We start from the raw sequence: 25532 nt of genomic DNA, 5'->3' as shown, positions 1-25532 counted from the left end.
CTACTATTTTTGCACAGTTGCGGTTCCCTCGGCCAGGTTCGGCTTGCGGGTGTCGGAATATGTCGCGGGGAGCCTCTTTCGCAGGTGACTCTCAAATGGTCTGGCCCAAATGGCCTAGTTTCGAGCCGTTGTAAGACAAGCTAACAGATTTGGTCCTTGGAACAAAAGAAGCGACTTGGCGTGGAATCGTGGTTCGACTGGTAAAACGTCGCTCGGTTGCGAAAGACGAAAGTGCGAGCGGAGGGGCAAGCTGATTAAAGGCGTAAGACGATATTTCACCAAGGGTATCTGTCGGTGGTCAAGAGGGGCTCGAAAAGGTCGGTCAATATTAATGCGGTGCGGCTGCACGTCTCGTTTGGGAGTCTTAGAGCAAAGCAAATGGTTCGGCTAGCAGTGTCTCGCTCGGAGCAATATCGTTGGTGGTAGCAGCGGCGGTTCGTGGTGGTGGTCTGGACCGACAAGGTTGGATTACTGGTAGAGGTGCTTGTGACAGAGCACAATCTTTTTTTGCTGATCTCGAAGCTAGTGCGGGGAACTGCAGGCATGCGGCAGGCGAAGGGACTGCAAAAGACACGGCATCCCCGTTGCGGTGGAGGGATCGGCGATCGTCTGAAGTCGAGGACGCTGCAAAGTGCTGTATTGATGGCTAAGCACACTGCAACTGCAGGTAGGTGGCAGACCAGACAAAGATGAGGCCCGGGAGGAGGACGGCTTGGAGCTGCAGGCGAAGCGATGCGCTGAGAACAGATTGGGTGCCACCTGCAAGAAAAGCAAAAGGCTGGGCAGGCCGTATAACAGCAGACTATGGGTGGCGTTTGCCTGATGGGATTTGCAGCTGGCGCGACGTGGGTGCGATGAGGCGGACGTCGCCGGTGCAAAGTGTACGAGCAAGGAAGTGTAGGTAGGTAGCGCCGTGCAGGGAATGGAAAGTCGTATTATTCTCTGCGAAGGCGACCTGACCGGGCACCCGCTTCAACAGGCCGTGTAGTTTGTGTACTCGAGCAGATAGTGGTGGATAGACGGGCTGAATCAACCGGCGGAAGAGATAGTGCAGCAGTTTGGCGGGCAAAAACTTGCGGTATCGGTGGATGACCACCTAGTAAGTCGACAAGCACTCCAAGCTGGCTGTGGCTAGCTGGCTTGATGTTGATGGGGCGAGAGGGGAGATATGCAGGAACCACGACAGGAGGTGAGCCGAGGTGGCGAAGAGGGTGGCCAAATATTAAGAAGAATGGGATGATAACGGATGAGCTAGTGCGCTAGCTAGATGGGTATCGAATGTGTATCGATGAAGTTGCTGATCTTGGATCGTCGTGGACGTCGCCGGTTATGCGTCGGTCGTGGTCTGCGTCTGCATCTGCATGTAATGTCGTTGAGAGTGCCGGGTCGGGAGGGGAGACCGGGACATTTTAATGAGCGGTTGAAATTTTGGAGAAATTTCAATGTTCGGAAGGAGGCCGGGATTTTGGGAAGGCGGACGTGGAGGTGGAGGTGGAGGGGCAGGCAGGTTCCACAGGCCGAGGAAGGGACTGACAGACTGTGGAAGTAGGCCGGCAGTGGCCGGGAAGCAGCGCCTTCCTTGTTGCCCATGTTGCTTCTTTCCCACTCCTTGTTCTTGCCATCCTTCGTGCCTTCCTTGTGTGCTCGTGTGTTATGTTTTCCTTCCTGTTTGGAAGTGATGCTTACACCTTCCCTTCCTTTGTCTACCTTATGGTAAAGGTACTTCAAGGAAGGTAGATGCGTACCCAGTCATCCCTCCCATCCACACATCTCGGGAAGGACCACAGAAACAACACCTGCTGACTTGGACTTGACACATTTCGCTCGCACACTCTTACACACACAAACAATATGGCAGCCGCGACCACCAATTTGGGTTTACATCGCCTCGCATCGGACAGGACGGCTGCAGAAGTAGCTCGGCTCCCGCGGTGACGGTTCAAATTCTCGTGTAATAAGTGAGGGGCTCCCTGGCGACGGGACAAGACTAAGATGCGATTAGGTGCCCGTTAAGGCCCGATAGCAGATGGGTTGCCCTGATATCAACGGAATTTCATTCACCCAAGCACATTGCCCGCGGCTGCCTTGATATGCGGTATTTGATAGGCGTTACAAGTAATGTAGGTAAGGTGTTGGTTGTCTTGCAGGTGGCATCCGCTCGCCCTTTCCTGCCTTGCCCTGCAGTGTTTCCTTCCTCTTTCTCAGTCCTGTCGCAAACCTGGAATGCGCTTCCTCCAAATCCCCTCAGCGGGCAACTTTCATCCATGTGGTGTGGTGGTGAATTTGAGCAGGGGGTTGACAGAGCTAAGAGCAGCACAGACATTGGTCTGGCCGGTGCGGTGCCCCCACTCCCCCCGTTTTATTCTGGAGGCAGGCGCCGATGGTGGCTCAAAGTGGAGTTCTAGGGGTCCCTTTTTTGCTTGTCAAATGACCAGATTTGATGCACGAGCCCCGGATAATTGAGGCAGGCAGCACAGCAGTAGGCAACTTCCAGATCTTCTAGACCTTCTAGGTACCCATACAGAGCGCGATTGGCTGGTGGAGCTTTTCAATAATGTCTTGAATTGCCGTTGAATTATTCTGCATCTTCCCACGACGCTGCAGATTCGATGTGACGGCAAACTGACGATAATGATACGAACATCCAGTGTGTCCTTGTCCAAACGACCCATCGGTGGCAAACACACCCATGGTCTCCGCTAGACACCACACCACTTCATTTCCCCGACTCTGTCGAAGAATATGGCATCAAACTCCCAAGGCATGCGCCGCAAACCCACCCATCCATCCCCAATAACCTAGGATTCTTCCAAGGCCAGTCAGACTCGATGCATATACTACACACCATCCTGACTAGCCATGATTCAGACCGGCTTCTCGGGGAGATCTACCCGCTGGGTTAGGGGAGGTCTCGCTGCCTCTCAGGCTCCCTTGGCTTCATTCACCCCTTACCCGTAGACCATTTCAGCAATGATAACGAACGGCTTTCGCGTTCAACAATACCATCTCAACAACACCGTTTCATTCGTGTGGCTACTTACGTCGGATGCTGGCCAACGAACATGGCCCATCCCAAAGCTAGATGGTAAGCCACTGTCCTTGCAGCAACTCGAGAGTTTGACTTACGCCTCAGGGTCACCCATGCTCGCCCGACGATTCTCTGAGCGCTATCATATCTCAATAACCTTCCAATGTCCGATCACTCTCTATTCTGCCGGGCGAGCCCCGCGACAGTCCATCTACGTCTGAGAAGACAATCGTTAAATCTACCAGGCCACGCTCTACCAGCCCGGAGAAGAAATGCCATCCGCTTATATCGATCCTCTACCTTCGCCGTTCCGCTTTAACCCGTCAACTCGTCAACGCTATATCTAGGAACCCAATGCCACTTTGATATCCAAAACAGCGGGCTGACCGCCTTGCACCGTCTCAATAGCTTTCTTCAGCACACCATCAAGATCCGCCGCGTTGTCTACGCGGGCAGCAAACAAGTCTCCACCAGCTGCCGCCTTGGCGATGCCAGCATAATCGGGTGCCGGGTCGAATGAAATGTTGATCTCTTCGTTGGTCGCCCTGGAGCCCTCACCATCAGGGTGCACCAGAAGAAGTGACCGCCTAGGGGCGTTCCATCCTACCATCACGTTAGCTTTTGATTCCAAATCGCCGGAAGGATTCGTCGACCACTTACCCTTGTTGTTCAAGATAATCGTCAGGATAGGGATATTGTATCGCTTGGCGATCCAGTATACGCTACCCGGCACAGAGAAGAGGAACGTGCCATCACCAACAATTTGCACAACAAACTTGCCCTTGTTGTTGCCACCATTCTCGAAATCGGTTGCCAGCTTGATGCCGAGAGCGCCACCGCCAGACCATCCAAGGCCACCGCCACCGCAGTTGATCCAAGATCCGGGCAATGTGGGCTGAAGATTGTCATGGACGAAAATGGTGTTTGTCACAGCCTCAATGGCCCAGATCGTGTCCTCTGGGCACAGCTTCTTCAGTGACCGGGTAAGGTGGCCAGTGCCGAACTCGCCATCCGCCTTGGGCCGCGCCTTCTCCTCAATCTTGGCAAGGAGTTGCTTGTGAGACTCCTTGACCTTTTCTCCGCGCTCCTTGGCTTCCGCAGACTCCAGTTGGGCAGCGTACTGACCCTTTAGGTGTGCAGTAATCTGCTCAATTGACAACAGGCTGCTCGCTCGGTATCTCGACTGAGCGGCGATGTAGAAGACGGGCATTTGCTGCTTGAGCGGATCGACATCAATATGGAAGATTTTGGCGTCCTTCTTGGGGTGGCACAGGGTGTTGATCCATGGTACATCGCAGTCGAGAACGACAATGACATCGGCAGTGTTTACCGCGTCCTCAATACCAAATCGAAGTCCCAGCCAGCCAGGGTGGTCTGCAGGGAAGCACATGTCGCTACCACCCGTGTCAACAACGCGCAAGCCCTTGACGGTGTTTGCGAGTTCGACGAGAGCGCCAGGGAATTGGTGGTCTCTGCCGCCGAATCCAGTGACAATCAGGGGCTCCTTTGCACCAGCCAATGCCTCGGCAATCTTGTTGACGGCGTTTTTGGGAAGCCCTCCGAGCTCAACGGGATCCCAATCCTCTTGACGAATGCTGTACGGTTCGACCTCGGCCTCCATCACCTCTCTAGCGCCGCAAAGATATACGGGCCCTTGCGGGTCCGACTTGGAGAACTGAAGGGCGCGGTTGACCATTTGCTTGACATTGGTTGCTGTCTTGAGCTCGCCAGAGTACCGGCAGTATTGCGAAACGATTTGCTTTTGATCGGGAACATCCTGAATCCAGTGAATGTACTCTGTTCTGCTGCCCCTCATCTCGCCTTCGATGGTGAAGGGAGACAGACCGGCAAACACCAAAACCGGTGCGCGGCCGCATGATGAGTTGTGGACAGCAGCGCCGAGACCTTGCGTTCCCACATCGACGTGGACAATAACACATTGCGGTTTTCCGGTCAGGCGGGCGTAGCCATCAGCCATGGACATGGCAACCATCTGGATACCTCGTTAGCAAATGCCCAATTGGACGCACTCGGAAAGACGGAATTCCATTACTTCGTTGGGACATGTGATGATTCTGGGAAAGTTTCCCTTTCGCTCCCTCTGACCCTTGACCATGGCTTCAATGATACTGGGGTGGTCAGAGCCCAGGTTCACGAAGCAGTGGGTAACGCCGGCGTCCCATAGCGCCTCGAAGAAGGCGAAAGACGCGGTATACATCTCGGTTGATTTCGAGGAAAGGTTCCGGGCTTGTTCGATGGTGGCCTTGAACTCGTCCTCGACGAGAGGCCGAGAGGTGGTGGGCTTTATACCAGCACCCACATGGGAGGATGATGGTGATGTTGATCCCCCACTTCGATGCAGTGGGGCAGCGGATGAGAAACCGGCAAGTTGACGAGCAGGGCCGCCGACAACGGCTATGCTGGGCGCCAATGTCTGCTTGAAGCGGACTAATTTCCCTGGCCGCCCTCCTGCAGGGCCGAAGCTGCGCAAGCAACGTGCCATTGGCACCGGCAATTGTCTGAAAGGCATGGTGAAGAACGGCAATAACAGGCCAACTAGCCGGCCAGCAGTGTATATTGGAGGGGGGCGGGGTATCAACAAGTGAGATGGATGTGTGTGTGTGAGTGTGTGTGATTGACCACTTCACAGTGTTATCAAACACCTCTGAGGGGGGGAAGAGTCTCGCTTGGCAACTGCGTCAGTACTGAACAGTCTACCCGTGGTAGTAAGAGTCGAGCTTGTGTGGCACACGTCAAGCAAGCTGTGGATGAACGACTCGAACGATCACCGGGGTACGGGATACGGGGTTTGACCGATGACGCGCCGCTGCGGAGAGGTTGCACAATTCTGGAGACTGCGTATAGGCTTCGTCCTCTGAGCTGAAGCCTGATGGAGTAGTTTGACTGAAGTCAGTCGGGACTGGGTTTCCGGTGACTGGCGACAAAGACGAGTTTATACGCCTGCAACTGGGATCATTCCACAGACCGACGGCCGGCCCAAGCTTGTTCCCCAGAAAAGGGAGCATCACGCCCTTGCGGCCCCCTTGGGCTAACCCCGCAATCGGCTCAGGGCCTGGTTTCATAGGGCGCTTGTTGTCGGCTCACTGCAGGGTGTCCAACACCACTTGTCACTACCTAGGCGACACAGGACAGGCTATCTCCATAGCCGCTCGTTGCTTTACAGTAGTCCCGAGAGAAGGGAGCACAAGGCGCCGTGGAGGGGCATGCCTATACAAGGGTTAAGGAGCACCTTACGGTAGAAGCGACATACCGATAAGAGAGACAGCCGTTGAGATGACATGGCAGCAGGCAAGCTTCATCCCTGACTGCCACCGTTCATTAGATGAGCTTGATGATACGGTATGGTCTTTTGCCGTTCTGGTCCTTCTGTTATCAAGACAAATCTCAAAGTTAAAGAGCCCCAGCTTCCCCCCCTTAAGGTAGGTACTTATGTGTCAAATACCGCTCTGGGCCGAGAATTACCGCTTCTCAGCCCCCCAAACAAGACGTTTTGAGGTAAACAAATGGGCTAGGAATCCCGATGGTCGAGTCCCGTCTCACAGAGAGTTCCCCGCAGCAAAGCGTGCGTCCGGGTGTCCCCCCCTGGAGCACCCAGCTGATGCGTCGAGCTTGTGCGGGGTGCAGGCGGTGTTATCTGGTGGCTTTTATTATTAGCTAAGAGGATCCGCTCGGCCTTTGAGCTTCGATGCAGAGAAGCCAGAAGCCGAAGCCATCGAAAGGAGGGCACGAAGTAGGCAAATTCTGGCTCAATTGAACGTATGTCTGGCATTATTTTACTATCATTTTCATCTTCAAGTTATTAATCCATGACGAAGTAGGCCAAGTCACGTTTATCTATATTTCATACATGTAAAACCGCCACCTCTATCCATCTTGCCTCAATGCGTCCGGCCAGATCCATCCAAGCACGGAACCAACGCCAAACGCAACAAGGCACGTCAGAATCATCGTCGCCATGAGGCCCGTATAGCTCGTCTTGTTCGGCACCGCCACCGGAGGTTTAGCCCTCCTCCTCCCCGCCGAAGCCTGTCTCGTCGAAGTCGGCTTTGCCGTCAAAAGACTCTCCCACGAGTACACGGTCGCCGCCGTCGGCGTGCCATATAATGTCGTCTCTTGCTTATCCATCGTCTGATACCCATACCCTGTAGTACTAGGCACCGCGCTCGGCGTGCTCGTCGTCACGGCCGTCGATTCGCCGGACCAATCGTGCCCGTCGAAGGCTTTATACCACGACCACTGCGAGTCGGGGTCGTTCCAGTCCGCGAGAATGCCAGGGCACTCGTTGAGGCAGTTGAAGAGCCCCGCGCCCGTGCCTTGCTTCTTGTTGCCGTGCTCGTCTGCGAATTCGAGGCCGCAGGTGCGGTAGCAGCCGTACGAGGAGCAGGGGAGGGAGTGCCACGGCTTCAGCCAGCCTCCGTAGGATTCCCATGCGGTCCAGTCTTTGATGTCTGTGTTTGTGAGGGTGAAATCCGGGGAGGATTCGACGCCGTAGTAGTTTGTTTGAATTTTGGAGCCGTTGAAGGCCATGGCTGTGATTTTATAGGCTTCGGAGGGGCCGAGGTTTTTGGGGATTGTGATTTTAGGGTTGGTTGTGCCCATTGGGATGAAGTCGCTCAGGTAGCCTGTCATTCGGCCGGTTGTCAGTGATGCTCTTTCTCGGTATTGCGCAAGGATAACGAGGTGGGGAGAAGGGGGCTCTTACAGGTGTACATCCATTCTTCGGTGTGCAAGAATAACTGGTAGTGCTCATACAGCATGTCGTGTCCGCAGCCAACATCCTCGTCTACGGGATTGCGGCATACCGCCACGATGTCGTCAAAGACTGGCCCGGGGAGGGTCTCGTAGACGAACGGCTGTTTCCAGTAGTCGAAGCCGATTTCGATTTCTGTCTCGACGCCTGCTTTGATTTCGGAGGGGACGGTGACGTTCAAGGCGTGCGCTGCTGTAAGTAGCGTCGTGAAGAGCGTGAGGAGGGTGTTCGGGGGAGCCATGGCTGAGGTGCGGTGGTGGCGATAAGTTATCGCGATCGCGATTGCGGGGGTTGGCTGCGAACGCCGGTGATATTCACGCGCACGGCGTGTTGAGCGAGTGGACGGGAGGCGAGCGCTCCCTTGTTGCTGGCGACGGCAGCGAGTGCGGTTGCGGATGACGGAGGAAAGAGGCCATCGCGAAGAAAACTTGGTGGACGGCCATCTGTGTCGATGCGAAGGATCGGGATGCTGGACAGGGGGCGATGGGATTTGCTTGGCTCCTTCCTGCTTGGTCTGCGCTAAAAAATAAGCCTAAGTACTTTGTTCCCTGGTGGAGTCACCGGAGTCGCCCGGGGTCCGGCCCGAAAGTGGGTCTACATATCGGCATCTTGGCTGCGTAAGACCGGGATGAATTTGCGGTGCTGGGTCCTTGCAGCTTTGGACACTGCTCGCTGACCATTGACGAACTTTTGATTGGAGTCGTCATTTGGTGTAAGCTTCGTATCATGCGATGAGAAGGTAAAACATCGGACGACAGCGCTCCATAGAATGAGTTGAGGGGCACATCATCTTCAATGTAGTTCTCCTAGGACTAATAGACTATCGATGCGCTCGTCCTTGAGCATTGCAACCCTCGGGACATAGTACCCGGCAAGTAATTCAGTTTCTGACAGGATGTTGCGTCGGATTATGACCATCAGAGCCAGGAAAACCGGACCTCTAGTACTCGGAGATCTGCTTCAATACCACCCCGCTCGCATCGGACTGCCGCATGATGCTTGGAGCTCGAGTCCTTTACCGTGAGCTCCAACCTGGAGCTCCGCATGACCAGGTCTTCGAAATCAGATGAACGCTGTTTGAAATACTTAAGCTGCCCCTCCCTCTGAGATCATAGTCCGAGAGAAAACCACCCCTTCCTGATCGATACTCTTTTACTGCACGCCAAAGGTAATTTTGAAAAGAACCAAATACTGGAACTTTGGTACCAAAGCCTACTATAAACCACACTTGCGGCCAATTTTGAACAACATGTCCATGAACATAGCCTCCCCTTTCTCTCCTTACCCGAGTTACGTCCTCGGCACAGGCCTCACCTTCATAGGCCTCCTGGGCTTTGTCCGGCCCTTAGCAATCTACGACGCCTTCGGCATCGCCCGACCCCTGTCCGCAGAACCAGAGGCTTTTAGCTACGCCAAATCCGCGCGCGATCTAGCTACGGGGTTGCTGTTCCTCGGGCTCGAGACATATCAGGAGGGAAGCGGGAATGAAGACGCGGTGACTGCGTTGTTGGCTATTACTTCGTTTGTTGGAGTCATGGATTGGTGGATTGTTAGGACTATGGGTGGAAAGGGGGGAAGAGGAGACGGGGGAAAGGCGTTGACGCATTTGGGGAGTGGGGTTGTGCTTGGAAGCTTCGCTATTTGGAGGTGGATGTATTAAGGTAGTCATGGACGAGTCATCATTATATTGCGTCCTTCTATGATGGGGCTTGGTGCCGAGTGCAACATAGGTGGCAAAATATGTGATAATCAGTGCAACCTAATGGTCAGGATAAACCTGCTTTAGTGACATGTTTTTGGCTTCGTCTTGACTAAGTGTTCATTCTCTGCTCTAGAGTTTATCTTATGCTCTTACATGCCTGAGCCTCAAGCCTTATTCTTGTCAACGATGATCTTGGGAGAGACCCTGATTTGCCAGTCGCTAACGTTGTGGTAATCACCATACGTCCGGAGCGCTCTCGACAGGATCTTGTACTCGCCGCTCTCGATCGCACTGCCGTGCGAGAAGTTGCCGCTCGGCCACCACGTACTCGACGGCAGACGCGGGTACTGTTGGACGGGAGCATCAAAGTAGGCGTCCGAGATGAGGTTGTAATGCTGAAGGGAGCCAATGTATTTGTTCTGGCCTGGGACGAAGGGATACGACCAGTCTGTGGGCTCCCAGGAGGGGTCGACGAGCTTGAAAGGGTTAGCTGCTTCCAGATGAAGCATTGGGATGTGATGCGGGAAACGGGAGTACATACATCGAAGCTGAACTCGCGAGTAGGCCAGAGAATATCAAAGTCAATAGTAAAGGTGTCTTCGATGATCATCTTGAAGGTGTCATTCTCTTGAATTAGCACAAAGTCGGGGGTTTGAATGACAGGGTCAATCCATCCGTCGGCCCAGATGTTGCTATCGTAGACGCTTCCCTTGATACCTGTGGAAGGTCAGTGAGTTCTTACGCCGTCCTTGAGCTGGCATCATCTACTTACCAGCGTAGGTCACCCGCAGAGACTCGTCGTTAGAGCCAATAATATTGATATATCCGCCATAGATCGGGAAAAGCTTCGCATCGATACCGGCAGGTTCGATGAAAGTCACCGTCAAAACTCCAGTCGTACCAGGAGCTATATCAAGTGCAATCGCCGAGAACTTCACTGTGGCCAGTTCGCCCTCGTTGGAGGAGTACGGCACCGGAGGGAACGCGACCACGGGATCGGAAGCGGGCTTAGTGGAGATGGTGGAACCGGCTTCGTGAATAATGTTGTATGTCACTGTCTCATTTCCTCTGTTCTCAATCTTGATTTCGTGCGTGCCTTGGAAGTGGTCGGTGTCGTTGAGGTTGATGACGGCGGGGGTGATGGATGTCTTGTAGGTTATGACCTTGAAGGCGTCGACGATGCCGGCACCTTGCATGGGAATGGGGCTTATAGCTTGTCAGATTGTTATGTATTTGGACATTGAGGAACAAACGTACGCTAAAGAGCCGCTTCCATCATGGTGAGCGACGGGCTTGCCACTGGAGGTGATAAGGTGGTGAGCCGAGTCGCCGGCATTATTGGCGATGTTGGAGCGGCCGCCATTCGCTGAGAAGTAGAGAGCGGCGACGCCGGCAATCTATGAGTCGGATCAGAACGAGTTGAGGAAGCTTCCAAACAGCAACTTACGTATGGAGTGGCCATGCTGGTCCCAGAGAGAACAGCCCACCCTCCCTCGGATGTCAAATATGTGGAGAGAATGGAACCGCCTGGTATATGGAGTTAGTCAAAGACGAGTTGTTTAAATGTCTGGACTTTGGGACGAGAATAACTTACCAGGAGCTGAGATCTCGGGCTTCAGGCGGCCGTCAACTGTCAAGCCCCAGGACGAAAAGTAGTCAATGGCACCGGCGATGGACTCGGAGTTGGCGCCGGGAATGCCGACTGCCTTGCCACCGTTGGCTACAAACTCAAAGTCCACCTTGCGACCCCGTTCATTTTGCTGAACAAGCCACTTGCCATCCTCTTGACTGATGAGCCCAACTGATTCTCAATGTAAGTACGTCATGATCGTATTGCAAGGCAGGCTATGATAGGTCATGGCAGTGACTTACATCCGAGGGGTTGCTCTTCAGGGTTGTAGACGCTTCGGTTGGGAATTTCCCACGCAGCATCCTCAAAGTTGTAGTAGAATACCCACTTCACACTCGTTCCAAAGAGGTTCGAGTCGAGGACTTGCCAGCATTCACAGATGCAGGTGCTTCGGCTGTACGTGTAATTATCAGCTACAGACGTGTTTCCTTCTTGCAACGTGGCAATACTAACGGCAGAATGAGAACACTTTCTGACGAAACATCGGGGAACTCCCAGATATCGCACGAGTCAAGTCCGGTGTAATTCTGGTTGAGAAAGTGGGCGGGTGCTGTGCCGTTGAGCGTCCATTGCGCAGTGTCGGAACTGACATAGAGCTGCGATGTTGTTAGTAGAACCAACGGCTTTGATGAGTCCAACTTACGATCTCGCGTGTCTCATTGTTGCTCGATCTGGCAACTACCGTGAAGGCAGCCGTCTGGGTATGTTCGACGCTGCCCACGGCCGTAACACCGAAGCCATTCGCGGCGCTACTAGTGTAGAAGGGCCCTTCATCACAAGTCAGTCTAGTATGAATCATAAGAGAGAAGATGCAGCATACCCATCTCACCACTGTTACCAGCGGCAACCGTAACAAAAGTTCCCTTGGCTTGAATGTTGGAGGCAACTACAGCAAGGATGTTCTCGGGGAAGCCAGCATTCGATCCCAGAGAGGCGGATATGATATCGGCGCCCTCCTCGTAGGCCTGAATGAAGCCCTGGGCGATTACGTCCTCCATACTACTACCACCGCATCCAAAGACCTTGTAGATCCTTAAGCGGGCATCGGGTGCGACGCCAGGCAAGTCCTCATGAGAGCTCGCAACAATGCCGGCAACGTGGGTTCCGTGGCCGGCGCAGTCCATGGGATCAGCATCCGGCACATACTCGCTCCCGATCTCATAGTTGTCACCAACGAGGTCATACCCGCCTTCGACCTTGAAACCCGCACCGAATCCACCACCGAGGTTTGGATGGAGATAGTCGATTCCGGTGTCAACAATAGCGACAACAACACCCTCGCCGCGATGACCGAGTTTGTGGACCTTGTCAACGTTGGTGAGCGTGTGAGGGTTCCATTTTGGAAGCGGCTCGGACATGATGTCGGAGGCATTGGGCTTCACCGCCGACACGACTGAGACAGGCCATAACTTCTCAACCTCAGGAAGAGTCTCAATCTGCTGTAGGGAGCTGGCAGTGTGGTTGAGGAGGTCAAATGAGGCGCCATGAAAGATGTCGGAGGTGAAGTTTAGAGCTGGTTTGGCCGTGTTGTTGGTGAGTTGAAGGCTCTGAAAGAAGCCTTCCGTGTCCTTTGTGTCTGTTAGCCGGGAGAATGGTAGGGGAGGGCAGGAGTGTAACTTACTGGGCTTCCATCTCGCTTTCTGAACTTGGCTGAGCCAGAGGGGGAAAATTGAACAGCGAACCGTCGAGCGGGTGGTGAAAATGGCTTCTTGTCACCCAGAGCCGCGGCGGGAACATCCGCGGAAAGGACCGAGGTGCTCAAAAGGAGGGAAACCAAGAGAGATCCGAATGTGCCGAACGCCATTTTGACTTCAATCAAGAAGCTACCTAGATTGATAGTTGAACGGTTGAGAACGTGGAATTCTTCTCTCCTTGGACCATGGAATAGCGTTTTAATGTGTGCTGACTGCCGAATGACATGAACTTCGGCCGGCGGTCTGCCAGCTGCTCGATGATTAGATGCGCAATACGAACTCGCAAACCCAAAGAGGGCCCCATTTCTGCAAGTTTAGATAGCCAGTCTCCGGAATGAAGAGCTTTGCAGTGTGAATGGTGTTATCTTGGCCTCCAATGTAACCCTCTATTGGGAAGGTCATGTCGTCCGGCGGGATGTCGGGTCTTGGCAGGCACGCGCTGCTCTCGCTCAAAACATGCGGTTAAAGGATTGCAAGACCGATCGCGGACATGGATTTGAGTAATATCTGGATCCTTGACTTGGCGCCAGACGTAGCAGGTAGAGTCTCACTATGGCAAGAACAACAAACAAGGATTTGATTTCTGCTCCGCGTTGATCAGATGATCTGATAAGATGCATTCGACCTGTAATATTGTCGCCCAGTTTTCCAGGGCCCACTTTAGGAACTAGAACAAGGTTAATATTACTCAAATCCGCGCGAATTGCGCACCGAGGTCGCAGAGTGTTGCGGATACGGACCCAGCGAAGCTCATGTTGGCGACCGGGATCACCGGCCGGGGAGGGCATATGGCGGGGGAGAACCGACTACCAATACGATGACCTCTTGTCGGTGACCCATCAACACTATAGATTAGCTCATGTCCGAGCAATAGCGACTGCACGTCGGCGTTGTTCAGTCGCTGTCCGACAGCTCGGTACGTAATCGTTTGTCCACGTTTTCTTCAGAATTGACGTTACTTGGAAATTTCTCCGGTTTCAACCGTTTAACCAAGATTGTCTGAGAGCTTATTTACCAGAATACTTGGCCGCTCTGAAGCACATGTGTCGGTGAGGCTTAGATCGGATCATAGACGGGACAGGCATAACAATAATGAGCTTCCCCTCAGTTGATACCAATTGTTAGAGGTGAGCTGAAAAGTTGTAAAGTCATCTCCAGCAATGCAATGCTCAAATTTGGTTGACTTGCTTCCAACGCTCTGCGATTATGATCCCCAGTCTTTCGAACTTCTTTGTTCTCCCGTTGTTTGAAACCCTGCCGCGGGCCCCATTGGGGCAAAAGACATTCTATTACTTGTTTTCCGTATCTCTGAAGAATCATGGCTTTGTTACACTACATCTGACCTCCAACTTCGTTGACAAACGGCGCTTTCATCAGCTATTTTGGTAATACTCAAGCCATTGACATCGTTGAACGACTACAACGTGATTGTTCAGAGGCTTCCTTTGCTGTGAATGACATTAAAACTATTGTATCGATGACTATCTGGCTTTAGATATGTTATTTAACAGTCCGTCGCAACCGAGTGTTTGCAATCACCTACAATCATCAACAGCCTGACCATTGACGACATTACCAACATATTTTCAGCCCCTCACGTGCAACTCTAGCCCATATCTGGTTTACAAGAATACCTTTTTGACTGCTACAACTTTTGAATATCCTTATTCTGCGAGACCGGATCTCTTCTCCAACATCTCATTTCTATAGCTCGCGTGCCTTACTTGTAACATCGCTTGTCGACAATGGCCACGCCTACTTACGACTCGGCTGACATTCTTTGCTGGATGAGGGGTGTGTCTGGAATTTTGGAGGACACAAGCTCACCCGAAGGAGAGGTCCCAATTTCTCCTGAGATCAACCAAACTCAAGTAGCCTCTTCTGATACCGCTTACATCGCTGACCGACCTGCTTCTGGAAGTGGATCACTGGCAAGCGACTCTGGAGAGACACCAGCTCTGACGACAAACTCGACATGTACCAAACGCTCCTCACGGTCTGAAGAGGGAATTGAAAATGAAAGCGTTAAGAGACGTAGGTGCAGCTACGTACAGTCGCCTGCGTTTATACAAAGCCCATGGGAATCTGCGACCGGTTGCCATATGTACTACCAAAATAGTTGTCGCCCAAAGAAGCTGCAAACTGTCACATCGTCATACTGGCCAAATATTCGCGACGACTATGCCAGATCACTTCAAGACCCGAGCATCAAATGTTGCATTCCTTGTTCCATCTGTCAGGAGGATTGCGCAGACGAAAGTACGTCTTGGAAAGTTGGATGTGAACTGCCCGTTATCCTTGCCTGTGGCCACATGATTGGGGAAGACTGCCTCAAATCATGGTTCAGATCTCGGGCAAAATCGGATGAGCCAAAGGACTGCCCAGTGTGCAGAAGATTGCTCCAATGCTCCGAATGCAAGGGAGCCTTCATGTTCTCGATCATTTGTCGCGACTCTTACGTCCCGAATCTGATGACCAAAACCTACAGCGAGCAGCCCATGGGGCAGACCATTTGCAACGATTGCCAGGCCGAGACTGATTTTGGAAATCGAATTCTCCAAGGCGAGCACATTGCCGAGCCATTTCCCCGCGGCGGCGCTCCTCAACACATGATAGATTGGTTCCGTCAAGTAAGGAATGAGTTTGAAACCAAAGCGAAGTTGAGCTTGGGTGACGGAATGAGACCGATTGACGTCTCCGGCATGGTTCACAAAGAGATTTTTGCCGAGATGGAATCATGGCTGTATTTTCTAAAGGAGGACGTGGCTCACAGAGCACAGGCAAGTATCGCTAAGATTGAGACAGAGCTAGATGAAACTCACTGGTGGAATCGCGCTGGAATGGACGAAGAAGAAGAGTACGGCATCACTCCAGGCTATGGTAATCACTCGGATGAGGACGAGGATCAAGGCGAGGACGGCATGAGTTACGAGGGCTTTGATGGCCGCTGGCATGGCGATGGGACTCAGGCTGAGGAATGGGGTTATGACGCCGCTAATTATACCTGGTGAGATTGACTGAGATCAACTGGGTTGTAGATAATACTTCCTAGGAGCTAGAGCGTTCATGTTGTTATTTTGGAAAGATCTGATCGATGTAATATGACTTTGATATGTTGTGGTCAAGAATGTGAGGGGTTGGCACAGGCTCGTAGCTGTAGTAATTGTGACAAAAGTCTACTTCATCTATCCGTTGGTTGTATCCCGATCTCCGTCTGTTCCGGACGTGCAGTTGATCTGCAGCAAGCCTTTGTCCAGGTTTTTGCATTCGTACACAGGCGGCTTCCCGCTCGGCACCGTGACTGTGACGTTCTCGGCGCGGATGTTGCTGCAACGCTATCTCATGAAACTAAGTCAATTTTGTGTCCGGAAAACCCACACTCTCTAACAACGCCGGGGTAAAAAGGGCTTACGTCTGCGGCACTGCAAACAAGGCTTCCGGTTTGCGGGTCTAGCTTGGTTGAGACCACACCATAGATGTTCTTGAGAGTGATATCGGAAATCGTAAGGTTGGCCTGGAATCACCATGATCAGCACTTAATTGTGAAATGAGACCCGAGAGAAGTAGTGGACCTACTGGGAACTCTTCACAGAGCGTCTGGTTCTTTTGGCCGTAACATTGTGTGATGGTGATGGCCCGATCATTATTGATGTTCTTGAAGAGGTCATACGTGACGTTTCTCACACGTCCGAGGCCACCTCCACCATTCAGGAGTGTCTGGAAAGCAGTCTCAATGCCAGGCCAAACTTTGATGCGAGCGGCATCGCTAGCGTTGGCCATGGTTGTGTTGTAGATGTAAAGGTTCTCGACGATGTCGGTCTCGCCCTTGTACTGGCCCAGGGAGCCAACACTCATGCCGTGTGAGCCAGTGCAGTCCAGGTTCTGGACGACAACGTTGGTGCTGTTTGGTTTGAATGACACACAGTCTGCACAAGCCATCGAGATCAGTTTACGAAACATCAACAGGAGTTTCGATGTTCAGGCTGCAAGCAACCAGACTACCCGTTGCCGAACTCACCATCTGTGTTGATAATGACTGAGTTCTGAATCACAATGCGATCAGATCGATATGTATCCCAACCATCGGAGTTGGCAATCTTAACACCATTTTGGCTCTGGTTCATCTGTGTCAGCACAGTATTTGCACCGCCCTGATCTGGGTGTGAACCAACGAATTGACGTACCTGGGCCTTGAGATCCATGTCGCTGATGATGACATCGGTGCTGTTTGCGATCAAGTTGAACCACTGAAGTCGTTAGCTAGGGGCAATCTCGTTTAGTTAGCCATAATTAACCCACGTTAGGAGGATTGCGCATGCGAAGGTGTGACATTGTCACTCCCTTAGCTCCGTCGAAAGAGAACAACATGGGTCTCAAGAGCTGTTGTGATACATGTCAGTGTATACCCGGGAAGTTTTTATGTCCCAGTAAACTCACACTACTATTGGTCTGAATGGCCTCCCAGTATGCCTGACCGCGACCATCAATGACAGATTTGTCGTTCCCAAGATCACCATAGATGTTGATATCCTCGCCGCCAAACTTCCAAAAGACCGACTGGTTCTGGAAAGCGAACTTGAAACTGTTGTCGGCCCAGTAGAGGGGGTCATCATTGAACTGGATGTCGCCGGTGATTACTACGTCAATGTGCTTCAAGAAGGTGAGGTCCAACGGCGAGCTGATGAGGTAGGTCTTGTCGAACACCACCGTACCGCCGTCGTTGCATTCCTTGAAGGCTTTGAGGATCTTCGGCGCGTCGTCCTTGCCCTCGGTGCAGCTCGGCTTAACATAACAATAGCGGTCTTTGTCTCTGGGAGGCGAAAACGGCATAGCCTTTCCGGTGTTGAACGGAGCGGGCTCGACCTTAGGGCGCTTAGGAAGCTCATCTTGGGCGGAAGCAATTGACAACAGGCCAAGGGCGGCGGCCCATAGAGTCGAGGAGGTGAACCGCATCTTGACAAAGTTGCACGCACACGGGAATGACAGAGTGGTGTTGGGGACGTGAAAGCACCACTACTTGAGTCCTAATTCCCGAACCATCCGTACTCAAATACCAAAAATCCCAAGAGCTTAAGTTTAATGAAATATCACCGGCGGCGGATCATATCACTATAATTCCCAGATTGAATGCAACAATACGTGGAAGATTTGTGGGGTTCATGTAAGGTCCCTCGGCCGGTCGGTGGAAGATTTCGCGGACCGGGGTGCGCGCAAAGACGCTGAGTCTTCCCCAAAGAGCGTTCCCTTCAACCTAACGAACCCCTTGCGACTGAATCCTTCCTGAGCTTCTCCGAATATCGTACCCGTTTGTGGGCGCGGGGTAAAGAAACATGCGGAGAAATTGTCAGGGACAACTTGGCGAGACAATTAGCGAGCCGGTGGGTGTAATTTGCTTCGCGTTTCCGGCCTTGGCGTTGACACAATATTAGATAACAGGTAGAAGATGTTCTTGAAGCACTGGGCTCTAGAAATCCTCATCCTCTGGAATTCTGGGGATGGTTGCTTGGCATCAATCCATCTGCTCGTAGACTATGCGATGACATCCTGTCCTCGTAGAAGTACGGCGCCGTTCGGGCTGTAGGTGGTGATGACATGGAGCGACGGCAGTCGAGGCGCCCAGCGGCAGATCGAAGTAATCGAGGTCATTTCATTGACGGTATGATCCACGTTGATTGTATCCTGAGCAAGTCGAAACAACAAAGATGTCGAGACTGTCATGATTGGGGCCATCGTTCTGCTTCATCGTCTAAAGAGTATGCGTAAGCGAGTTGAGCTTTTAAACCTAGTCAGCAACGAAAAAAATACCAAGGCAAGCTTGATTTATTTAGGGGTTTGGGAATTGAACTGACTATCAAGACGTCATACAAATGGAAGCCGCTGCTAGCGGAGGGGTATCAAATGTTGCATGTGTAAAAGCCAACCAGTCGTCCTTAATCATATCCCTGATGTCCTCCCTCTATCCCCAAAATCTGATTACATTATGACATTCTCGCAAATTACTTCTCCCCGCGCTTTAGATGTTTAATAGCCTCTTCCGTGGGTGTGAGTATGTTGGAGTAACAAAAAGACATGTTTTAGGATCCGCATGATGGCGGCGTCAATGGTAGGCCGCATCCGAGACCAGATTTTGATCAGATTCAAGGAAACCGTGTCCGATACCGCTGAGGCGGCGGGGGTTGCTGACGGCGAGCTGGTCCATTGAACTTGATTTTCCATGCGTCGTAACGATTAATGTGGAAAGGTAGGGGCGGTGGTTCTTGTGGCATTGGAACGTATTGCATTCGTCGGCCCCGGGTCGGGTGGACCTGCGGAGGTATCCTCGGTGTCCTGGGCCCACGGGACCCGGTAACCCCGCTGTCGGATGAAGAGTCGTAGTCGTAAAAGGAGTCCCAGTCCGGTGGTGGTCCTGGTCTTCTCTTATTCTGAGAAATGCAGAACCAAGCGATGAGAACAATGGCGACGAAGGCTACAATACCACCCAGGATCCCCCCTATCTGTGCGCTTGATAGGGATCCGCTGGACCGGTCCGGAGGTGGTGGGTCCGCGGTCGGAGCAGCGGCCGGGGGCGGATCAGCCGGGTTGCCATCGGAGTATGATGTTGGTGGCCCGCTCCCTAGTGTAACGTATGTGACGAAAGTTGAGCTTGGTCGATAGATCGTCTGAGTTATGACATGAAAGCCTGTCTCTTCCTGTCGGGCAGCAACGGGAAGAGGGGTTTCGCGGGGTTGTAGCGAGATCGGAGTGGGAGAGGTACGCATTGCTGACAGGATCTCATCAGGTTGGTTGGTAAGTGATTTATCCGTTATATCCAGCCAAGACGAGAAGACCTCACCGGCTACAGGTAATATGGTATCAACAAATGACTTGGATAGTGTGGTAAACAATGAATGACTTGGATGAATGTCAAGAGACCGAAGAAGCCACAGTACGAAAGAAGAAGGAAAGAAAGTGCAAGACGTGTCGCTCTTATCCAAGAATCTAGAAGCAGGCTGTGGTGCGCAGTGAAATGTGCGTACCAACTTACAATTTCTCACGGGTGCCAAGTAGCATCCAGCGCATACTTCCATCGCAAGGCCAAGACTAGGCATAAACGCGATTCCTACGAACGAGCTGCAGCGCCACAGGCAACACCACGCCCTCAAAGACACATCGGATAAGACACTCAGGACGCGACTAACCTTGTTTTGACACCTCTCTGCCCAGACTTGTCGATGTCGTACGGCTGCGCCTGACACATCCAAAGACCTGCAAGCAGGTTGCAAGCCATTGAGGCTGGCCAGTGAGGACCGACAGCGTGGTGCCATGAACATGCAAAACGCGCACATGATTCTGCCAGTCAACACTTGCGATAACTGGGGATGAGAGGCCAGATCCACCAATAGGCTGAGTTGGTCGGGCTGAGGTGCAGGAGTTTTGATCAACCGAACCAATGTCGTTGAGTTGCGGACAGCCATTAGCAAGTACCGCACAGTCAGACATCGTATACACACCCACACGGGGGCTGGCCCGTCGAGATGGATCGGTGTGGGCAAGACCCTTGACTGGAGTGCTCATGTGGTTAGTTCGAGTGAGACACGGTGTATATCAACTACAGCGGCATTTTAGTTGCCGGACCTTCTTCGCGTGTGCGAATTTGGCCCCCAATTCTCAACCTTGACTAACAACCTACGCAGGCACTAACGCAGTCATTGCATCGGCCAACTTGGACAAGAGTCCGTCATCACTCTCACAAAGATAAGACCGGAAGGACACGGCAATTATTTGAACAAATCCCGACGAAGTTGATTGCTACCTCAACGGGTGACGCGATGCCGGACATCATCGCTACTATTTCCAGGTGTCGTCACGTCCTTGATCGTGCTCGATCTATCCTTTGCACCCGCGAACTCAAGGCGTCATTTTTTGAATCTCTTTTTATGTCCCCCCAAGTTACACCACGCCTGGAAAATATTACATGCCCCCAAAAGTACACGAACGAAAATAAGTGAGAAAATCATCATGCCAAAGTGCCAGAAAGCGCGTGCGCGCGCGGATTGCCGGTTTTATAAGTCCGCAGAAATTCATTGAAAGACTGAAGAACAGAATTGCGTTCGATCAACGGGGGCCAGGCGAGCGAACTTCAACTTCTCTGACAGAGTATCAATGGCAGTATCTGAAAAGGGGGTTGAGTCAGCTATTCGTTCTGCTTTCGTCTTATCAGAGAGAATTCATCAAACTTACTTTTACTTCGATCGGACTTTAGCAAGATTACGTGACGGCTCTCCTCCCCTCGCGGAAAGCAAAACAAAACATTCATTCCACCTATTTCCTCCTCTCAGCTTTACCGGCACGGTTTGGTTGAGCAGCAGCGGTAGGGTTGTTGTCAACGATGATGCCGACGCCGGCACCGCCCTCGCCGTTTCCGAGCTGGATCTTGGGACCCTTTGTGAGCGCGGCCTCGGCAAACGTGAGGGCACGATCGAAGCCGCTCTGGCGCTTCTCCACCCTCTTTGTAATATCTCGACCTGCAACGATTCCTTGTTGAGCGGCTCCGGGAGCGCCAACGCCGGCAGCGGCAGCGGCAGCGGCTGCTGCGCCTTCGCCTGCGGCAGCGCCTCCCTTGCCCTTTCCAGCCTCCGCCTCGCCTCCGAATGTGAGCGCACCATCACCGACTACCAACGCAGGGGAGTATGCGCCGAGGTTGATGTTCAGGGGTGCTGGGGCGGCGTTGATCCCTACGGCCAAGACGGCGAGGGTCATGAGGGTGCTGGTGATCTGCATGGCGAAAGATTGGAAAGTTGAATTGAAAAGATTGGGTATCGTGTGTCGGCGCAGCCGGTAAGTGTCTCTCTCCTCAAGAGGAATTATTAGGTAGTACTGAAAAAGAAGTGGATTCCTTTGGTGGAGGAGAATCGAAGAAGCAGAACAAACAGCACAGCTGAAGTGAGGAGGAAATAAAGAAAGATGACGGAAATCAGGTAATAGCACACGCGTCAACGAGTGGCAAGGCAAGGTGGGAGGAGAGAGCGTAATGAATGAAATCCCCACGGAGTGCCAAGAAGAGGTTCAAATACCTGGCGTGGAGAACCACGACCAGATCCAGAACCACAGCCAGTAAGAGAGTGTCAAAGGTGAGAAGTTGGAAGGTGGAGGATGGGACAAGAGAGGCGCGGAGACCATGCCATTCGGGGTTGCGGCGCCGTCATGCGTGTCAAGACCTGCCGCTGCCAAGGCCAAGCGGCTCTGTCCAAAATAGAAGCTCTTCCAGGTGCCTTGGACAAGAGATGATAGGTTCTTGGGCGTTCTAAACACCAGGGACTAACAGACACACGGACCTTGAGAGGGGTGGTTTCCGGTTCGGATTCGAGGAGAAGGGCAGATGAGCCGCGGGTTGATCCAGGGGGGCCATGTGGTTTCCATCGCTGGTATGGTGATAGTGGTGGTTACGCGGGATGTGGTGGAGAAGTGCGTCTGAGCGGAGGTGAAACGGTCCAAGTCCCAAGACCTCCAACTACGAGGGCTCCCCGAAACCATATAGAGTCTTGGCAACTGGGCTGGATGCGGCCCTGGCTTTGTCGAGAAGCAGCTTCTTTCTATGGGAGTGCTGCAATTTTGTCTCTGTTGCCCATGTTGTTGCGAAGTAAAGATAGATGAAGCTGATGTTTGACGTTGGGGCATGAGGGGTCGTCTACCGAGGATACGATCTGCGACCTGCCGCAGACTAGCAGCTGCAAGGCCGTTTGACCATTTGCAGCTCCGACAAGAGATATCCGTGAATTACTTAGAAGAGCCGTAGTCTGCACATGAGTACCTACAATGGTCGCCAAGCTGTCTGCTTGCCGATGGCCAAGGACCGGGCGTTTCCCAAGACAGTTGGTCTGGCCAGCGATCGGGATACCAAGACCGCGCCCAAGACTTCCAAGAGATCCCATTCTACGACCGTAACGGCATACGCCATTTACCAGCCCGAAAAAACGTCGCATACGAGGATATACCATTCCAGCCTCAGGACCGCTTCCCGGCCGTGGATGCTGATTGGACCGGGCGACGTTGACTCGGAGCTGGGACCCAAAGCTACTCCTACGCCGATCCGAGTCAATGGAGTCAGTCAACACACGATTTGAATCATTCTTCTCCGAAGCAGAGCAGCTTGCAATGTCGATCTGACATTGACAGCTTTTGGTAGCAACAAGTTCAGAATGATTTCGTGCGCGCCGAGAAAGACTCTTTGAATTACTGGGAGAACGGGAGGCCCATGTCGAACTTGAGACTTTGATGCATTGACTGACCGCTAACCATTAGAGACTGGTCGCTGATCGTGTCTGAATAGGCTAGGTTGAGCCGTTCCACAGCACTTCCTTGCAACGGCGCGTGCCACTGACGGAAACACACTTAAGTGTGAAACCTTGCGCCAGAAAATTTCTGTCTGCGGGCAGCCCCTTGAGTCTTGCAGAGGCCCAGCTGACTCGGTAGCATAAAACAACTGTGATCCCACCGGTGATTGCGTGCACATGTAGTGTCGCATGCGAGCGGCATGCTGCTGGACGAGCTGGATAATTACCACCCCACGCCACGAAGGAGTAGTCATGTCGACACCATCATGTCTTGTAAAAGCCAGATCCGAAGAAGGCCTTCATTGTGGATTTGGTACAGTCCAAGCGCTAATCATCTAGCGAGTTGTAGTCAATGGTGACTGTGTATAAGTATTTGCCCGCTCAGTACCCAAGTATTGACTTAGTCGGAGAACCTAGGTACTAGCCGAATTTCTTACAAGTCCATGCGATACGGTGATAAGCCACTCCGTACTTTATGATGATACGGAGGCGCAATGCTGGTCTAGGAGATTAAAATGATTCCGAAGCCTCTAACGATCTTCAGTGACGTCCCGCCCGTCTAAAGAAAGAATCGGACATTTACCATTGGCCTGGGCACCCATGACTGCGTACGCGTTTCATGGCGACTAGGTCGAAGGGCGAGACAACAGCCGCGGCTACATTCGACACCGATCCTCGGGCTTTATTCTAATAGCCGTGGAACAGTGAGTGATTGTGCCTTGTAAAAGACTCCTTGCACCTGCATAATCCTATGTGGCCAAGACATTATCGAGATCTACATATTGAAGCTTTTCGATACGCCAAGAACTATCTGGTTTGGCGCCATTGATTTTCACAATGATTGGAAATGCGATCTGACACCCTTAGAATGCAATTTCGGGATACATCGAACTCGGTTGGACCTGAAGGAGAGCTCAATTACAGTAATAGCTAGCCAGAAAATCATCATCTCGGTACAGCCTAAACTTGTTGTTGCGTGCACCTGCTGACTCGATCCTATGCTTTTCTCCTGCTCCCGTAAATTCATTCCTTTTGGTTCGCCACCCTGCCTATCTGATCCTCATTAGAAACTGGACAGTCTAAAGCCTGTGTAGCTGAGTATACCCTTACGAGACATGACGTCCCGTGTCCAACATTTCCACCCAGGCTTCCTGCCTCTTCTGCTCAGCAGTCGGCGTCAGCCAAGTATATTTTTGATAGATGTAATCGCTATGCGTAATGTCTCGGATCTGCCTCATAATGTTGTCAAGGGCTGGTACCCGCTTGTAGTCACTGTAATCTTTCCCATCAGCTTTGTGGTCGTATCTGGGAGCCCAAACCGCACGAGATCTGGTCTCGCTGAGTATGGCTCTTATTAGGGAGTTGGTGGCTCTCTCGACGCGGAGAGCGCGGCACGTGAAGCAACATGAAGGGCGGGACGCGCCCTCGGGCGTGGTAAGCGGGAACTTGTCCAATTCTGCCATGCTCCTGGGCAGAGGCAAGCCCATCATGCCCACATCCACGCAGCTTTGAGCGCACTGTGAGTAAGGGCCGATGAGGCCTGAGCAGTAGGGACACTTTGGTTGACCGAGGTTGTAGAGATTTGCAATCTGTTTGATGCATGCTTCGCACAGAATGTGACCGCAAACGAGAACCATGGCGCGGTTCGAGTTCTGGCCGGGCGCGGTGGTCATTGATGTTGAGCATTTGGGGCAGGGAGCAGCGAACTGCTGGAGGGCCGTGTCGGAGGTCATCCAAGACTTGATTTCTGGCCAGAAAACTTTGCGGATCTCTTCGCGCTTGTCCGTCATGGCGGCTGCATCCGAGGGTACGAGACGATCGACCGGCCCTTGTCCGACCGGCATGTACGGCGGGACGGGCTGTTCGGGCGGGTATCCGGACGGTGGCTGTGATTGCTGGAGACTCTGGGGCGGAATCTGGTGCGGAGCGCCGATGAGAGGTCGGCCGGCCTGGGCCAACGGGACCGAGTCCCATCGTTTGCCGGTGAATGCATCGTTGCCTTCGCCGATATCAAGAGATTCGTCGACCGAACCGACGGCAGAGGGGGCCCCTTGGCTCCCTCCGCTACTGGCCCCGCCGAGGCCTCCGCCAGACCCTCCGCCGAAATGCATGTTGCGAAGCTTCTGCAAGGTTTCTCTGTCCATTTTGTCAGACTGGTTAGATGGTTGAGCTAGACTCCTTCTCAAGTCAAGTGCCGAATCGAGGAGGGACTGAGACTGTCTCGATCAAGTCCTCGAGAAAATGTCGTAAGCCGGCATACTCGAGTCTTCTTATATATGAACTGTTGCCTTTTGTCCTGTGAAGCTATGGGTGCTCCCTAGTTGGTGTCGTTCGTTAGCTGCTTTGTGTCGCTTAGGCGTCTTCCTCTGACGAAACAACTTCCAGTGGCTTTTG

At 52.6% G+C, this 25532-nt stretch overlaps 7 protein-coding genes across 7 annotated transcripts; 1 reads left to right on the top strand and 6 right to left on the bottom strand.

The window, feature by feature from the left end:
- Nucleotides 1-3371: 3371 nt before the first annotated feature.
- Nucleotides 3372-5531, bottom strand: N0V96_011869 (uncharacterized protein; the record flags this gene model as incomplete). Its single annotated transcript, XM_053192583.2, has 3 exons — nucleotides 3372-3631; nucleotides 3689-5021; nucleotides 5082-5531. 3 exons carry the CDS (start codon nucleotides 5529-5531, stop codon nucleotides 3372-3374), a joined length of 2043 nt encoding a protein of 680 aa, XP_053049940.2.
- A 1382-nt stretch (nucleotides 5532-6913) lies between these two features.
- On the bottom strand, nucleotides 6914-8040 carry N0V96_011868 (uncharacterized protein; the record flags this gene model as incomplete). Its single annotated transcript, XM_065759423.1, has 2 exons — nucleotides 6914-7671; nucleotides 7752-8040. 2 exons carry the CDS (start codon nucleotides 8038-8040, stop codon nucleotides 6914-6916), a joined length of 1047 nt encoding a protein of 348 aa, XP_065611987.1.
- A 1625-nt stretch (nucleotides 8041-9665) lies between these two features.
- Nucleotides 9666-12935, bottom strand: N0V96_011867 (uncharacterized protein; the record flags this gene model as incomplete). The annotated part of the gene is made up of 11 exons (XM_053192585.2): nucleotides 9666-9977; nucleotides 10043-10218; nucleotides 10274-10707; nucleotides 10759-10898; nucleotides 10949-11028; nucleotides 11096-11302; nucleotides 11374-11525; nucleotides 11585-11727; nucleotides 11775-11899; nucleotides 11952-12699; nucleotides 12753-12935. The coding sequence occupies 11 exons, from the start codon at nucleotides 12933-12935 to the stop codon at nucleotides 9666-9668; spliced, it is 2700 nt and encodes an 899-aa protein (XP_053049942.2).
- Nucleotides 12936-15562: 2627 nt separating this feature from the next.
- N0V96_011866 (uncharacterized protein) lies at nucleotides 15563-15836 on the top strand (the record flags this gene model as incomplete). The annotated part of the gene is made up of 2 exons (XM_065759422.1): nucleotides 15563-15568; nucleotides 15606-15836. 2 exons carry the CDS (start codon nucleotides 15563-15565, stop codon nucleotides 15834-15836), a joined length of 237 nt encoding a protein of 78 aa, XP_065611986.1.
- A 174-nt stretch (nucleotides 15837-16010) lies between these two features.
- On the bottom strand, nucleotides 16011-17778 carry N0V96_011865 (uncharacterized protein; the record flags this gene model as incomplete). The annotated part of the gene is made up of 7 exons (XM_065759421.1): nucleotides 16011-16160; nucleotides 16238-16339; nucleotides 16402-16751; nucleotides 16844-16949; nucleotides 17010-17072; nucleotides 17125-17205; nucleotides 17263-17778. 7 exons carry the CDS (start codon nucleotides 17776-17778, stop codon nucleotides 16011-16013), a joined length of 1368 nt encoding a protein of 455 aa, XP_065611985.1.
- A 3348-nt stretch (nucleotides 17779-21126) lies between these two features.
- N0V96_011864 (uncharacterized protein) lies at nucleotides 21127-21585 on the bottom strand (the record flags this gene model as incomplete). Its single annotated transcript, XM_053192588.1, has 1 exon — nucleotides 21127-21585. The coding sequence occupies one exon, from the start codon at nucleotides 21583-21585 to the stop codon at nucleotides 21127-21129; it is 459 nt and encodes a 152-aa protein (XP_053049945.1).
- A 2659-nt stretch (nucleotides 21586-24244) lies between these two features.
- Nucleotides 24245-25282, bottom strand: N0V96_011863 (uncharacterized protein; the record flags this gene model as incomplete). The annotated part of the gene is made up of 1 exon (XM_053192589.1): nucleotides 24245-25282. One exon carries the CDS (start codon nucleotides 25280-25282, stop codon nucleotides 24245-24247), a length of 1038 nt encoding a protein of 345 aa, XP_053049946.1.
- Between the last annotated feature and the right edge of the window lie 250 nt (nucleotides 25283-25532).

The sequence above is a fragment of the Colletotrichum fioriniae genome (genome assembly GCF_027942845.1).
Source record: "Colletotrichum fioriniae strain IMI 355084 chromosome Unknown scaffold_19, whole genome shotgun sequence".
NCBI classification, from domain to species: Eukaryota; Fungi; Ascomycota; class Sordariomycetes; order Glomerellales; family Glomerellaceae; genus Colletotrichum; species Colletotrichum fioriniae.
This window is presented reverse-complemented; position numbering and strand designations above follow the sequence as displayed.